The sequence below is a fragment of the Lepisma saccharinum genome, chromosome 6, assembly GCF_977018435.1.
Source record: "Lepisma saccharinum chromosome 6, izLepSacc3.1, whole genome shotgun sequence".
NCBI lineage: Eukaryota > Metazoa > Arthropoda > Insecta > Zygentoma > Lepismatidae > Lepisma > Lepisma saccharinum.
In genome coordinates, this window is record NC_139234.1 from 72,267,637 (window position 1) to 72,283,820 (window position 16,184).

The window sequence follows — 16,184 nt, forward strand, 5'->3', positions numbered from 1 at the left end:
ATGTTATTTATAAATCATTTTGTTGGAACATGGAACTTTACAGGCCAGAATGACTTCAGTAATTTCCATAATGCAGTGCAAAGACATGAATATTCCGAAAATCTCACTCTTGTAGTGAAGTACAAAAGGGGGTTGGGGGGGGGTCACAAACCCTCTTTTGGCACAATATTCTTAAAAAAAAGGCTAAGGGTAGGAAAAATATGACAAAATAAACATTGTAGGGGCCGGGTTAGCAGGAGAAGTAAGAGCCCCCTTTACAATTCCAGCCCCCTCCTGTGTGTATATCAGTGATTTATCAACACACACCTAACCCACCCCCCAAATTTCCTCAATATCCTCCTAAAATTTTTCACCATTGCCCAATTTTTGGTAATTTTGGCTCCAAATTTACCCCCCCCACCCATATTACATTTGAAAATGTTGTAATTAGCCGAAATGAAAACTGATCCATTGCTTGCCTATCACGAAAATTCACGGCACGCCCCTGAGTAGTCATAGTAGTAGTAACAGTAATGTAATAATAATAATAATAATAATAATGCACAGAGGGCAACACACAAACACAGCTTGCTATTTTGAAAGTATTAGCTGTGAGATCAGTACCACACTCCAGCAGCTCTTAACCCTGTAAATTACCTTCAGCTATTCATTAGATCAGAAGATGAGTGAGCTTCAGAGGCCCTTTGGCTAAATATTCAAAGGAAATTCCTTAAACTTTCTGAAAACTGAACTCATTTCAAACATTAAAAATCAGTTTCTGTACCTTTTATCCAACATAGCAATTTAAAATGTAAATAACACCTTCAGATATAATGTGTAAAATCAATGTTGATCATTGGAATCTACAAAATAAATATTAAACATTTGGAGATGTATCAGAAAGGGTCAGTTTGAATTTAATCAGGAATGCCAGAGTCCAGGTCCCTCACAAGGTCCATAAAAAACTACATCACGTTTTTGTGCAGACAAAATTAGAGTTGGATGAATCTTACAAGATTCTGGTTTGGATTCAGGATTTGAATATCAGTCAGAATTAGGGATTAGGGTATCACATGCATGACTTGGCTATCCAAGGTTTCGGTATTGGATCTAGGATTTGGGATTCAGATCCTGAGTCCAAATATCCTAAGTATTATTCAAAGTGAGTAATTTTCATTATTTGCACCAAAATAGTGTGGGGAAAAGTAGATTTTGTGATTAAATTGCACTATTTTAATATTCTTATTCTGTTCATTGATTGATTGAATGAATTGTTGTTTCAAGTCCACTTTATGCACAGAAAGGCTAATTAGGACTGGACCTACAGTTTTAAGTTGGATATGAACAACTGTGCCATGTGCCTGGGTATCGAACCTGGGACCCCTTCATAACAAGGCGATGACGTTACCAGTAAGCCATTGGGGAGACACTATTCTGATTCTGTGAATCTATTGATATTTTAAAGTTAAATACTGATGGATTGATACAATATAGTTTTAATTGAAAACTTATATATTAACATCTTAAATATTCTGAACAATTTAAAATTGTTGCAGTACTTATGTATTGTATGGACCAGGAGAAAGGAGGATGAAGGTAAGCCTCAGAAAGAAGTGGATGGAGGATGCAGATCTCAAACAGCTAAGAATGAAGTGAGTTATTGTTTTAAGGTCACTTTATGACCAGACAGGCTAAACAGGATTGGACCTACAGCTTAAAGATAAGATAAGATTTATTTCCATCCACTTTATCATATGAGTACAAATAGCACTATGATATGAGATAGGTCAATTACATGTGTAATTTTGAGTACAAAGGAATTAACACATACTTAAGCATATTAAAAGTATAAAGAGTATAAAATAAAAATAAAATAAAATTACATGTGTAATTTTGAGTACAAAGGAATTAACACATACCCTCAAATGTATGTTGGTCCCCTCCCCCAAAATGTACAAAATTTTCATTTCAATCAATTAAACAATATGACACTGCTACTACATTAGTTTAACAGTCACAAGACAGTCTGGTATGATATGATATGATATGATTTATTTCCATCCACTTGATCTTATAAGTAGAAATAGCACTATGATGTGGGATAGGTTAATTACATGTATGATTTTGAGTACAAAGGAATTAACACATACTTATGCATATTAAAAAGTATAAAAGAGTATAGAATAACTTAAAAAATAGAAGAAAAATCAAAAGTTATGGCTATTAGTGAACATAAAAATGGAAGAAAATCAAAGATTATGTCTATTAATGAAAAATATGATCTAAGTACTCCTCTGTGCTATAAAACAAATACTTCATAAGCAAGCTTTTTACTGTTATTTTAAATTTGGTTGGATTATGATTCTTGAATTCCTCTGGCAGCTTGTTATAGAGTTTTACATCTTGAAATCCTAGACCACTATGTGTTTTGGATGTGCGGACAGTACAAAGGTGGAGGGAGTTATGCGTACGAGTGCTGTACTTGTGTATGTCCAGATTTTTTGAGAAGATTTTAGAATTTGTATGAATAAAGTACAATGTTTCTAATATGTACAAACATGGAAGAGGTAATATTTGAAATTCATTGAAGATTTGTTTTGTTGGGTTTGAGAGGGATACATTCTTCATAATTTTTAATATGCATTTTTGCCAAACAAAAATTTTCTGCATTTTGGGTGAGCTGCCCCAGAAAGAGATGCCATATGTAAGTACAGGTTGAATCTGTCCAAAATATACTGTCCTTAAATCATTCAAAGTTAAAACATTTCTCAAAATTCTCATCATGTAGCAGAGCCTGCTTAACTTTTCAGTTAAATTAGTAATTTACATGTCCCAAGACAGGTTTGTGTCTATCCATACTCCTAAGAATTTTATTGCATTGCATTCTTTGACGACTTCATTGTTAATAATTACATTTAAGTTTTTTATTTGTTTTGCTGGATTAAAATTTATTAGAACTGTTTTATTAACATTCAGGGAAAGCTTGTTGTTGTTTAGCCAGGTGTTTAGTTGTGTTGTTGTTGAAATGGAATTCTTTTGAAGTTGCTCATATTCCAGGCTTTTTACTATGATATTAGTATCATCCACAAAAGTATTGTTTGAGACTCTGATAAGGTTTCTGGAAGATCATTTATGTAGAGTAAAAATAAAACTGGTCCTATAATTGAGCCTTGCGGTACACCTGTATTGAGGAACAATTGGTCTGACTTGATTTTGTTAATATCTACACACTGACATCTGTCTTTTAAATAAGACGTGATCCATTTTTTTCGCTAAACCTCTGATTCCATAATGGTCCATTTTATTTAGTAAAATGTCATGCTGAACCAAATCAAATGCTTTGGTAAAATCTAAAAATAATCCATGTACATGCATTTTTTTGTCTCTCGATTTTAGAATGTTACTTGTAAATTCAAAAATAGCTTCTGATATTGACTTACTTTTTTGGTATCCAAATTGATGTTTGGATAAAATGTCATATTTTTCTAAGAAAGTTACTAATCTATTTAGCATAATTTTCTCTATTACTTTAGAGAAGACCGATAAAAGAGAAATTGGCCTATAGTTTGAGCATTCTTCTTTGCTGCCTTTCTTGAATAATGGTCTCACTTTTGCTATTTTGTACTCACTAGGAAAAATACCTGTTTCTAAAGATGTGTTGCAAATACTTAAAATACTACTGTAAAATACTATACACACATTTTTTTAGTAGAGAACTTGAAAATTCATCTGACCCTGATGAATACTTATTTTTTAAATTTATAATTACCTTCTCGACTTCTCCCTCAGTTACTGGTGTGAGAAACATAGTGTTTGTGTTTGTGTTGAAATATGTTCTTAATCTAGGTGTAGAGATTACTGCATTTTTATTTACGGTATTGGAAATGTTCACAAAGTATGTATTAAAAATTTGTGCTACATCAAGCGGATTGCTTATTTCCTCTCCATCTGCCATTATTTCTATTTTTTCATTCACGTTCTTTCTTTTCTTACCAGTTTCATCATTAACGATTTCCCATAGTTTCTTTGATTTATTTGCAGATTTGCGTATTTTATCTGCAATGGCCAATTTCTTAGCATTGTTTATTACCTTCCTGAGAATAATTACATATTTTTTGTAGTGGTCTTTAAGTATGAGATTCTTGTTTTTCTGAATTTCTTTATATAATTTTCTTTTTGTTTCACAGGATTTTTTTATCCCTTTAGTTATCCAGGAAATTGATTTTGTTTGATTTAGGGGTTATCTGTATGTTTTGTATGGAAATGCTACTTCAAAATGATATTTTACTGTCTTTGTGAATAAGCTTACTTTTGTATTTAAATTTTCCTCCATAAGCACATCAGTCCAGTTTTCTTTCATTAAGGAATATACAAAGTTTCCTATATTTTCCTTGGTGAATTTTCTTTTTTCTACAGTAGTGATATGTTTTGCAGTTTTTTCCTTTATATTCTCTGGTATATGGATACTTATAAAAACTGCTTCATGATCGGACAAGGCTAAAGGTAAAATATTTGTGGTGTATTCAAAAAAAATCTTGGTTAATTATTATTTGATCAATACATGTTTTACTTGTTGGTGTTATCCTTGTTGGTGTTATCCTTGTTGGTGAATTTATTGTTGCAATCAAATTATGGGAGGTTAGAATTGTATTTAGTTCATTTTTTTACGGACTGTGTTTTAAAAAAATCTATGTTTATATCGCCCATCACTATAATGGGTCGTTTTTTATGTAGTAAAATGGACAACATTGTTTCTAATTTTTTAAAAAATGTGCCTAAATGTCCATCTGGTGTTCGGTATAAGCAATCTACTGTTGCTTCATTTTGTTGTAATTTTAAATTCACTACTGCGTGTTCAAAATTGAATTCTTCATTTAAATAATTAGTTTTTGTTACATTTTCATATGGTATATTGCTTTTAACTATGGCAGCACCACCTCGTTTGTGGTGTTTACAGCAATATGCGCTGGCTAAATTAAAATTTGGAATTTGTGTGGAAGAAAACTCTTCTTCTCGCAACCAATGTTCAGTGGCACAAATTATATGTGGGACTTCTGTGAGGGATCCAAGAATCACATCCAGCTTATGGACCTTGTTCCTTAATGACTGAAAATTTTGACTCATTAACCTAAAAATATTTTTGTTTTCAGAGATAAGAAGTTGTTCATTTTTGTTTACATTAACTGTATGTACATCTACACTGGCGTTCAGATTTTGTGAACTGATTACTTTGTCTGCAGATATTGGCCAAGTTTCACTAGTATTACGTGAATAGATAGATAACGTGCTTTGTGTAAATGGTAATGATAATGATAATGATGACTGAGTCAGTTTCTGTACTGACTCAGACATTATGAGTTTCCCTGATTACTTACAATACTTATAGCTATGGACTGACACAAATTTCTTTTTCCGTTTACATTATAATGTAAGCCATGCATGGTGAAATTTTCTCTGTTGTTATTTGCTTTTATTACCTTTGCATGGTCTATTTCATTGATGAGGTTTTCACTTTGTCTGTTTGTCTTCTTAATCTCCTTGTTTACTATTGACCATTCTGGGAGGTCATGTCTTACAGGAATTTGGATTACATGCACATTTGTGTTCTTCAGGATGGCAAGTTTTGTTTTTAGTTCCCGCAAATACACCTCTGATTCACTGTACGCTAAGTCATTTGTACCACCAATTATCACAATATTATCCTCCTTAGTAAAGTCTGAACATAGTTTCTTACAATCATCTAAAACATATTTTAGTTTTGCACTTGGTTTTACAATGCCACTTACCTCACAGTTTGGCAGATACTCAGATAAAAGATTTGAGCAATTTCTTCCATGACTGTCACTTAATATCAGTACTTTGGGTTTTACATTCTTTTTTTTTTTATTTGCTTTCATTTTCTTTCCTTCTCCCAGTCCATTGATCATGTTTTGTTGTTGCTTGAGATTACATTTCTCTTTGAAAATTCTGGATATGCAGTTTTTATCCTGATTTTGGTCTTGACGTACACTGGACTTATTCTGTAGTTCGCACCCCAAGTTAACGTTTCCTTTTTCGTTTTCTTGATCTTGAAGTACACTGAACATATTTTGTAAATTGCACCACAAATTGACGTTTTGTTCTTCGTTTTTATGACATTGTTTCTTTCCACTGCTCACAACTTCACTCCAAGTCTTGGTTTTTTCCATTATCCGCCTCTAGTACTTGCACTTTTTTCTTCAGTAGCTCATTTTCCTTCTTTGCATTGGTAACATCACTATGCAACAGTTGAATAATTTCCTTCAATGATAGCACTTCACATTCAAGATCCGTAATTTTTCCCCTCAGTTTTTCATCTGATCTTGTTTCCTCGAAGTTTTCTTCAATTTTCTTGTTAGAAGATGTTGCTGATTGGTCGGCGCATTTTTGTACTCTGTCCGTAGACTGGCACAAAGATTGTTTACCACACTGAATGTTATTATTTTCACTTATTAGGGTATCTCTTGTGAGAGTGATACACTGTTGTCCATTTTCGTCATTTTCTTTTGGCAGAATAGTGTTTTGAATGTTTTCCCCACTTGGCTCGAATTTTTCTTTACTGGTGCCGATGTTTCTCGATTTTAGTCTAGTTTGCTTCTTCTCTGTGTTGTTTATTAGTATTTCGCAACTAGCGCATAGTATTTGGGTACTGTGGTAAGATTTTTTAAACTTTGAACATAAACTGTAAGAATTAGGTTGTGTTTTTGTAACGGTGGATACACATCACTATGTGCCTCCACTGGACATTGAAACTGGAACTCCCTTGATTACAAGGCAAGAACATTACCACTATGCCACTGGGGAAGCCCTGTGAGAGTGAAGTGTTGAAGATGGGGAATGTTTTGCACAACAAGAATGAGCTATGATTGTCAAGGAAGCCATGGCTTTTCAAGGACTATAAACCCATTGACTGCTAAAGATTTTAGTTAAATCGCCACCTTATGAAATGACAATGAAGGATCCATATGGAATTTCTACGACCCAAATAAAATTCTGCTCCAATTTTAGGCTTTCAATGCAAATTTTCCCAAAAATCAAGGAAAAAATTTAAAATTGTTACAATAAAAATTAATTTACATTAACATTCTACACTAAATATTTCCATATAGTTATTTATACAGCTTACCAAGTATGTAAATAATGTATCTGTTCCTCCCAATATGTTGAAAACCATAACAATAACACAAGAGTTAATGATGATCATCAACTCTCTGCCCTCTTGCATGTTTCATGCATCATGAAACTTATACCAAATTTTCAAGCATAATTCGCAGAATTATTTCTTTTGTAGTTATGTCTTTTAGAGGAATATAAACACAATTCAAGCAATACATACAGAGAAGAAAAACATTCCACGAATTTAAGAAATTTCTGATTTGTAAGCACCCTAGAATTATCTCCTATTCAGTTTTCTTCCACGGTGAATAGATGGAATGATGAACAGACACTAACTGAGAAACAGCCTTGGCCCAGCTTCGGTGCAGAGATCATGAGCCAACATGCTGTCATTGATTTGTGTGTTACAATGGTGACAAAAAATTAATATGATCAAGACCATATAATTTGAAATACTCACATCATACCGTGGTGTTGAGAGGATTATGTCATCATCTTCAAAGTTATTTCTTACTATTTGTTCACCATCAAGCCTATAATTCAAATTTTGAAAAGATAAATTTTAGTAAAATATAGTATACGTAAATCTTGATTTTGCATGTCCAAAAACTTGAGTGCTATTTAAACAGGAATAAACTATATTAACCATCCAATGCTGATTTGTTCATGGTGCTAAACTAACTTATATGAAATACAAAAATTCATGTACTGCTCTAACTAAATTTCAATATCTTTGATACAATGAATGGTAGTATATCTATAATATATGAATTATATTTATTACTGTATACTACAGAGGGAACATTGTGTTTTCATATAAAAAAATTTCATATTATTTAATTAATTGCAAATCATACATCATTTTAATAAATAGGTGTAAGCGAATTACTAACTTTTCCATGTTGGTTCAACGTTAGTGCAAATACCAAATGTGTCATTCTTGGCTTGCCTTGGTCTAGAACATATGGGGTGATCATATTACGGTTCCTTCAGGGCAGAACTCTCACAATGGACATTTCCACTCAATTTTTTTTAAAACAATTTTAAAAACTACACCCTGGAAAAATACACCCTGGAAAAATAACCACTGCAAGTTCTCGCGTTTCTCTGCATCCAGTTTAAGGCAGAAACGAGACTTCCAAAGTTGCGAGGCTAGCGTTGCGCTGAAAACACGCCGCCGCCATGTTACTACGTCACTCCTTAGGGAGAGCTCGTTTGTCGTCTGTTTCGAGCGTCCAGTTCCAGATGGGTAGCCCACGGTGAGCGAACACATGCAGCAGTTTTACAAATCTGTACCGATTTAAATAATGGAAGAAGGACTGATAGGAGAAAGGAAAGCTATGCTTTGTAATGATCATTCTTCTATGAAATATCCCTGCTGCTCACGTGCAAAATAAATGAAAGGGTTCAGCTGCATGTGTGTTCTCAGGCCATGCGAAAAATATTGTTTATAAAATTAGTTGCTGACCAGACACTCAAAAATATATTTTAAACTTATATTTATCGAAATTTACCGTAACCTATGTAGTGCAAAATATGAATTTTCACATTCTTCACTTTATTTATAAAGCCTATTTAACTTTCTTTTCCATAATGCAATTTCAGTTTGTGTTCCATTTCTGTTGCGCAAATTATGATCAAATATTTTTGTGCAGATAAGAGAAAATACACTGAGAAGATTACATTAGTTGCACAGTACATATCTATACTTAGTTTATGTATAATTATTACAAGGAAATAATGTGTATAACCATGGGCGTATATAAGGGGCATTCAACGGGTCCGACCCCCCTCTTTTTTTGGTTTACTAAAATTACCAGTTTCCTTGTTCTATCCGCTTGTTCATAAAAAAATTCCTTCGGACTTATTTCATTCTCTTAAATTAGAGACGTATAGGACGGGATACGGATGGGAAGGAAATTTCGTAATTCCACACACCAGATGGGACTGCAGACCAATATCTGCAATTTCCTGATAGTTTCGGAATTTCTGCGATAAGAAACTACATTGAGACTGTCAAATCAGTTATTTTTTCCCCTCGAATCATATTAAAGAAATTCGGTTCTTAAAAACGTAGTGACACAAGATGAACAGAAAAGTATCAATATTAATAAGTAGTGTGACTACATACACATAACTTTGTCGGGTCCGGCAACCCTCCCCCCCTGCTCCCCAACAAGCTTCCGGGCAGTAGTGTCCTGGATTTTCACTTACGAAATAAAGCAACCTTAATCATACCAAAAGTTGATCCATCCCTCCCCCCTCCCCCCCCCCCCCCCGTGAACTATATATACGCCCATGTGTATAACAATATCCCATACTGAAATGGTACGATATAATTATTTTGAATTTTATACTGCGAGAAAAGCCGCCTCATCTCGTTACCCCGAACGCATTAATTCGTTGGTTCACAACTTCACCACTAAGGATCCTATCGAGACGAGACATGGCAGCCTTGGTCTCCTTCTCGTTGAGAGTTGTAAATGTCTGTCTCGTGTTTATTTGTAAATGTCTCATTGACAGTCTCGTCTCAATTTATAAACATCCGTCTCGGTTTTGGAGGGCAATTCTCGTTCTCGTCTCAAGTCTAGAAAAATATAGAATTAACAACGTATGCAAAGACTTATCATTATAAATACAAAAAAAAAAAACTTTCTTAATATTTTTTTTTGTCTCCTCGTTTCGACGGTACAGCCCTCGAAAACTAAATATTATCCTGCTTATATATGCAAACCAAACTGCAGATTCAGAATTACCAGGAATGAACTGGCGTTGTAATTATTATACACAAAATTCATGATTTATCTGAGGAAGTCGCATGTTCCAGGTTTGACTCGACCTGGGCATGACTGTTTCCTTGTGAGTGACATTTCATTGAACTGGAAATTGTTACATGGGAGGATGTGTGCTCGAGACTTTGGGGACAGTTAGGGGGATGCTTCTATTGTTAATGTTAGTGTTGTTCACGAGACGAGGCATGTTCCGTCTCGTCTCATAAAAGGAGATGGGACAAGCGAATGATTTCGAAATGAGATGGGACAGAAGAAAAAGTTCCTATCTTATCGTGGCAGGTTGGGTGATACTTAGATTGTGCAGTTGGTGCTGGTGTGTGTGGGGGGGTGTACTCCTGCACCCCGACTTCGAATACTGCTTGTAGTTATTCATCTTCATTGTAGCGATTAGCCAAAAGTGCGAAGAAAGGTGATGTTAGAGATGATACATAATAAATTAACCATGCGTTCTCATCGTTGCGGTTAAACAAAATGAACGGAAAAGTGGCGTAAAAGTAGGCTAAATACAAAAATTTGCAATATGTATTAACTGAAGAAAACTGTTATTTACTGCAGGAAATTTAAAAACTCCCCGTACCTTTTTATACCGTATCACCTCTTATATTGCAGAAATTGGCATGTAAACCAGTGTGTTCTAAAAGTATTATCTTAAAATTTGTGAAGAAAATATTATGACGAAAATAATTGTAATTCCAGAAAAGGCATTCCTATAACATTAAGTTCTTGCCATTCAGAACTAACCTATGTATTCGCAATGAACAAGGCTGTTCACGTGTTCAGCCATTGACTGTTACAAGGTTTGCTTTGTCATCCTAATGGGAAAACCCTCTACCAAGTGGCTGAATTATAGTAAATACTACTATACTGCTAGGGCATAATTCATCTCCAAGAAATGGAGCACAGATTTTTGCACTGGAAGTTGTAAGATACTTGTTTTACACAGTAACAAGTGAATTTTCTGTCGCTTCCGCGGCTCATGCTAAGTTGACTGGACGAGCAGAAGCCCCGCCTGCACGCATTTCTAAGTGATGACGTCAGAGGACCTCCTGTCTGTGGAGAGGACGTTTTCAAATCCGTGACGTAGTAGGTGAATTTCAGCGGTGTTTGAAGGTGTGTTTCTCGAGAACTGAAACAAATATCGCCGAGATATTTTGCACATCTCATGTTTGTGTCATTATCTGCAAAATGAATGGATTTAAAACGTTTTTCATGTCAAAGTGGAAATGTCCATTGGTGCGAACAGACTGAGACTGAATTTCTGGTTAGAGATGCACATTTTTCACTAAATGCTGCTGATATAGGTAGAATTTGCAATTGTGTGTGTGTGTATGGGGGGAGGGGGGAGTCTAATAGTTCAGTTGATCTTCACTGGAAATTGACATAATTCATTGTACTGTAGAAAGAACAAGTCATATTTATGATAGTCGAAAAAAAAGGCATAAATTTCAATTATTTAATATTTCAGCATAACAGCCAAAGGGAAAATGAGTTACATTGAAAAGCAGAGTGTATAATGTGGAAACCAGGTTAGAATTTCATGCTTTCATATTCTACCACTATGGATCCCATGTAGCCAAATGGTTGAAACTCTTACCTTTGGTGCAAGTGGCTCAAGGTTTGATTCCCAGTGGGAGCTAAAAAAAATGGTATTGATCCAGCATTGTGAGGACATTTGGGGAGTTGCTTGAAAAGAAGTAGGGGGTTCCGGTCTTCAAAGCCAGAAAACACCCAAATAATCATCACCGTTGGGCCAACGTCAGTTTTTACGTGGGAAAGGTTGGCTTTACGTTGGTTGGCAAATTGACGTTGGTCTTATGTTGGGCCAACGGTGGTTGCCAACGTTTGCCCAACCATGGAAACGTGAGTTAAAATCAGTTTTATAAACAACTTTTTAATGCTAAGACAACTTTCAGGAAAATGCTGAAAATTCTAGAGTGTAAAATAAGCGACATGTAACAGTGTTTCTTTTCGAATATTTCAGTCACAGCACATACTGGAAATATAATATATTTTTAATGAAAGTAGAAGCTATTTTTAACTTGCAGTCACTCACCAGTACTTTGTCAGCCACCATGGATGAAAGATGTGTTGGGAATTGCTAATTGTTTGTCTCTCTTGCTGTAGAAGAACAAAAACATTCTTACAGGTATTATTGTGAAGGTGGTTAAGTAATGTTATGTGCAGACTAAATCCCAATAAAAGTGGGAAAACTAAGTAAACTCTAGAAGGTTTTTGTGCTACCACTTGAAAACAATGATACCATGTGACTGAGAAAGTGCTGTGTAATTTTTTTTTATTTTCATAAATAACTTGAAATATTGTTTACATTTGGCCTCGCAATAAATTATGCATATATCAGAAAACAAACCTATCCGTTCTTTAGATTTCAGTATGTTAGGCCAACGTAGTAAAACAATACGTTGGCCCAACGTAAAAACCACACATTGGCCCAACGTTGGAACCACGGCCAAAATTACCTTTGGCCAATGGTATGTTTTTGCGTTGGGCCAACCATTTTCAGTACGGTTGGCCCAACGTTGAGTCAACCACTTTTGGTTACTTGGGCAGGGTCAATGGGACTTAATATGCAGACCACGTGTCACCAAGCAAAAAGCTGCTTGCCAGGTCATGGAGTTTGGTTTTCGTTTATTCTACAACTAAATCCAAAGAATAAATGGTTCAATGAGGCAGTTTTCTTTTTTTAAATTTCAGGAAATAGAGAATTTTATGTGAAATGTTACAAAATACACTTCATTACAAAGAATTCCTCCCTAACTTTCATAGATATTCCATAAATAAGATGGGTAAAAGTTCAACAAAATATGAGAATGGCTATGTATTTCAGTGTATTAAATGTGACAAGACAAAAAGTGATCCAGATGAAAGAACCTGTAAGCCCTAAAGGGAGAATCCCCAGGTGGTGGAGAGGGAAAACCTCCCAGAACACATTCAATAAATTATGAAATACACAAAGCAGGCTATTGATCCAATGACATTTCATCTGGTGATGTAAACGAGAAGTTTATAAAACATTATCTGTTTAAAAGAAATCAATGGCTGATTGCATGAAACTAAAAGATTTAGGCATGATTTAAAACTCAAAGCACAGCAAAAGTTTTCTAGTAGCCACCACTGCCAGCACTGAGAGTCCAGAAGTTAAGAACTGGCACAGGGATCGCATTTATGAGAGTGATCCGCTGTTGCCATGTTTACCTACAAAGAAAATTGGGTAACAAGTGTCAACCTTAGAATCCTCCTCCCTGAAGTGGCCAGCAGGAAAACTGGATTTTGTCAAAATAACTGCTCTGCACTGTGGCTGGGGCATAAGACATCACATCAACAGTTCTTGTTGCTAAACTTCCCCTTCGTAGCATAACTTAGATATGACATTTGGCCTCATTCACAAAACTTTGTGAGTAACTCAGAGTTATAAAATAGTTTCCATGTTTACTAATGAAATATTATATTTGCAGAATCCACAGCAACTGAAATGAGCAGAAACAAACATGGCTACACATAATTTATTTTACATTATATAATTTACAGCATAGTCTTGAATGTGGTCACAACAGGAGAAAGTAGTTACAAAAACTGATTCTGAATCTACTGAAGGTTGAGGAAGCATTGGACCAGGACAGGACCAACTGCAATTTGCCAACCAATGGAGACACAACCTTTTCCACATAGAAACTCTAGTTACTTGGGTTGTACCACCATGATTGAAGTAAATAAAAATTAGTTTTATTTTACTTCTATCTCATTGCTAGCACGTATGCAGTATTTTGATATGCAATAAATATAAGGATTTATTTTCGTAAAAGATGTAGACATTTTCCATGCATAAAGAATTTGACAAGTTCTGGAAATTATTTTTAAAAATCAGAAAGATAGGCTCTGGATATCCAAAGTTGGACATTTAATGGATATCCAATGCATATATATTAGATATCCATGGATCTGATCTGGACTTGTGGATATCCAATGTTTTTTTTTTTTTTTTAAGATTTGTACTGTATGGGCTAATGACAAATAAATATCAATCAATCAATGAATTCAGTCACTGAAGAAATGACTATAATTAACATATACTATACTGATATATAAGTTATATGCAATGTGGTGGAGTTATTAGGGCAGAATATATTATCAATTCACTTTATATTTTTAACCTTTCCGAGTTAACTACTATAATGGAAGGTGAAATAGAAAACAAACAGAAAGAAAAAGATGTTCGTCATTTAACCCATTTTTCGCTGACGTTGCAGATCTGCAACACTCCAAAATATATTTTTAAAATTGGATTTAAAAGGTAAATTTTTCTGAAGTCTGTGTTATTAACATCAAAGAAGTCCCATTCTTCATTATTTTACCTAAAACAGTACAATAAGTGTTCATGTGCTGTTATTATTACATTACAAATAATAGTAATTTATTCCGATGACGTCATGTTTTTTATTTATTTTTTTACCTGGCAACACTGTCATATTTGAAACCCTGTTTTTTATGTGATTGTGTTCATCACATATCCTGCTAGGAACCACGCTGCAAGGAATTCACCTCTGGTTTGATTTGTTGGAGTTATTATGATATATTTATTAGTGTACCATATATGCAACATCAGCAAAAAGGCTATAAAAATATTTACAACTTTCTATCTAGGAATCTGTCCTAACACATTCATGTTGCGTTTCAGCTAGGAATCTGTCTTAACACATTCATGTTGAGTTTCAGATATAAGTAAGTACGACTCACAACAACTATGCACCGTGAAAAGTTGATCACACTTGATGAAGCATTAGCCGACCTTCATGATGAAGTGATTAGCACAGCATGATACGATGCGAGGAGTCCTGGGTTCTAATCCTGGCCTGGGCATGAGTGTTTGATTGATTGCTTTATTTCATTTCACCCTTTGTTCCACATTTGGCTAATTTGCAAAGATGGGGATGAGTGATGATATGATGAAATTGATGAATGGACACTCACAAACATCCATGCCCAGGCCAGATTCGAACCCGGGGGCCTGGGAATGTGTGTCTCTTCATCGATGCCCCAAAAGTGGCAGAAATAAACCAAACCAACATTACAGATGTTTGCAAATTCATCCCATGTGAAAGTAAACATTGTCGTTCTTCCTCCAGAGACAGCAGAAGTTTACAGATAAAGAAGAAAACCAATGACAACATGATCGTTTCTGACAACTTCCCCTTTGACACAGTGGGGAAGAGAGAAAAACATACTCAATCTGTAACAATGAATGATGATCAGCAGTCAACTGACGACAATAAACAGCTAATTGTTGATGATCAGCACTCAACTGACAACAACAAATTAATTTTCATAGACAGCCTGTATATTGAAACAAAATGGCATTTGCTTTGCATTATCAATGCCTCTAACAGTAATCTAATGTGATGTTGAAGTAATTTCGTCCAGCTAATACGTATACACAATATTCCTGTAAAGTATATTTTTCAGAGCACAGTAATATTCATAGTGTATACAACTATGTAAAGAATTGCAATTAAGTGTGCCACAACTGTATAAGTAATACTTTATGTTGATAAAAACTTCTCAAACACAATGGTTGTATGTTATAGAGGAATAAAATTATTCTGGTAGCAGTCAAACAAATTTTCTCAAATTTTATAATTTTTATACCTCTTTACGCTAATCTGCAGATATCCAACACCAAAATTTTTGTAGTGGAAACATAAAAACTTTGGTTTTCGATTTTTAGTGTCTCTAAAAGTTATTTAATGTAAAGCTGATGTAAATAAAGCAAGTGAAAAATTTGTGGCGAAAAATGGGTTAAATCCACATGCATTTTGTTTTTTGGACATTTGTTTCAAACTTGTATTGAATTATGTACAATTTCTCCTCTCAAAACTATAAACTATCCTAGCTTCGATTTCAATACAACTTAATTCTGAAACTGACTTGATGCAATTAACTCATTTCAATATAAGATTAGCTTGACAATTAATATCCTAAGGAATTTATATATACTTACTGCTTACTGAATGATGGATACTTGTGTAGTAACATAACAGCACAATCTCAATCCTAAATGTAAATAAAAATTAGCGTTATTTGACAGTACTATTATTTTACTGATATAAGGAACAACAATACTATGTGTAGAAAAAATATGGTCAAAATGAAAATGTTAATTAACTTACACTGACACAACAATTTATATATTAAGCTTTCAAGAGTTAACGTGACTGTCATCTTCAAGAATGTTGATGAAGTTAGTATCGAAGAGTAAAATAAAAC

General features: G+C 34.4%; 1 protein-coding gene across 1 annotated transcript in view; it reads right to left on the bottom strand.

Annotated features, from left to right (window-relative positions):
* The window catches only part of LOC145988871 (putative ATP-dependent DNA helicase HFM1), a 357,472-nt gene that overhangs the window by 336,859 nt on the left and 4,429 nt on the right, over positions 1 to 16,184 (bottom strand). The window contains exons 2-3 of the mRNA XM_083124130.1: positions 15,919 to 15,971; positions 7,574 to 7,646 (exon numbers count right to left, since the gene is read on the bottom strand). Coding sequence (XP_082980256.1) covers positions 7,574 to 7,646; positions 15,919 to 15,953 — 108 coding nt within the window. The 5' untranslated portion in view covers positions 15,954 to 15,971. The remainder of the gene's footprint in view (positions 1 to 7,573; positions 7,647 to 15,918; positions 15,972 to 16,184) is intronic.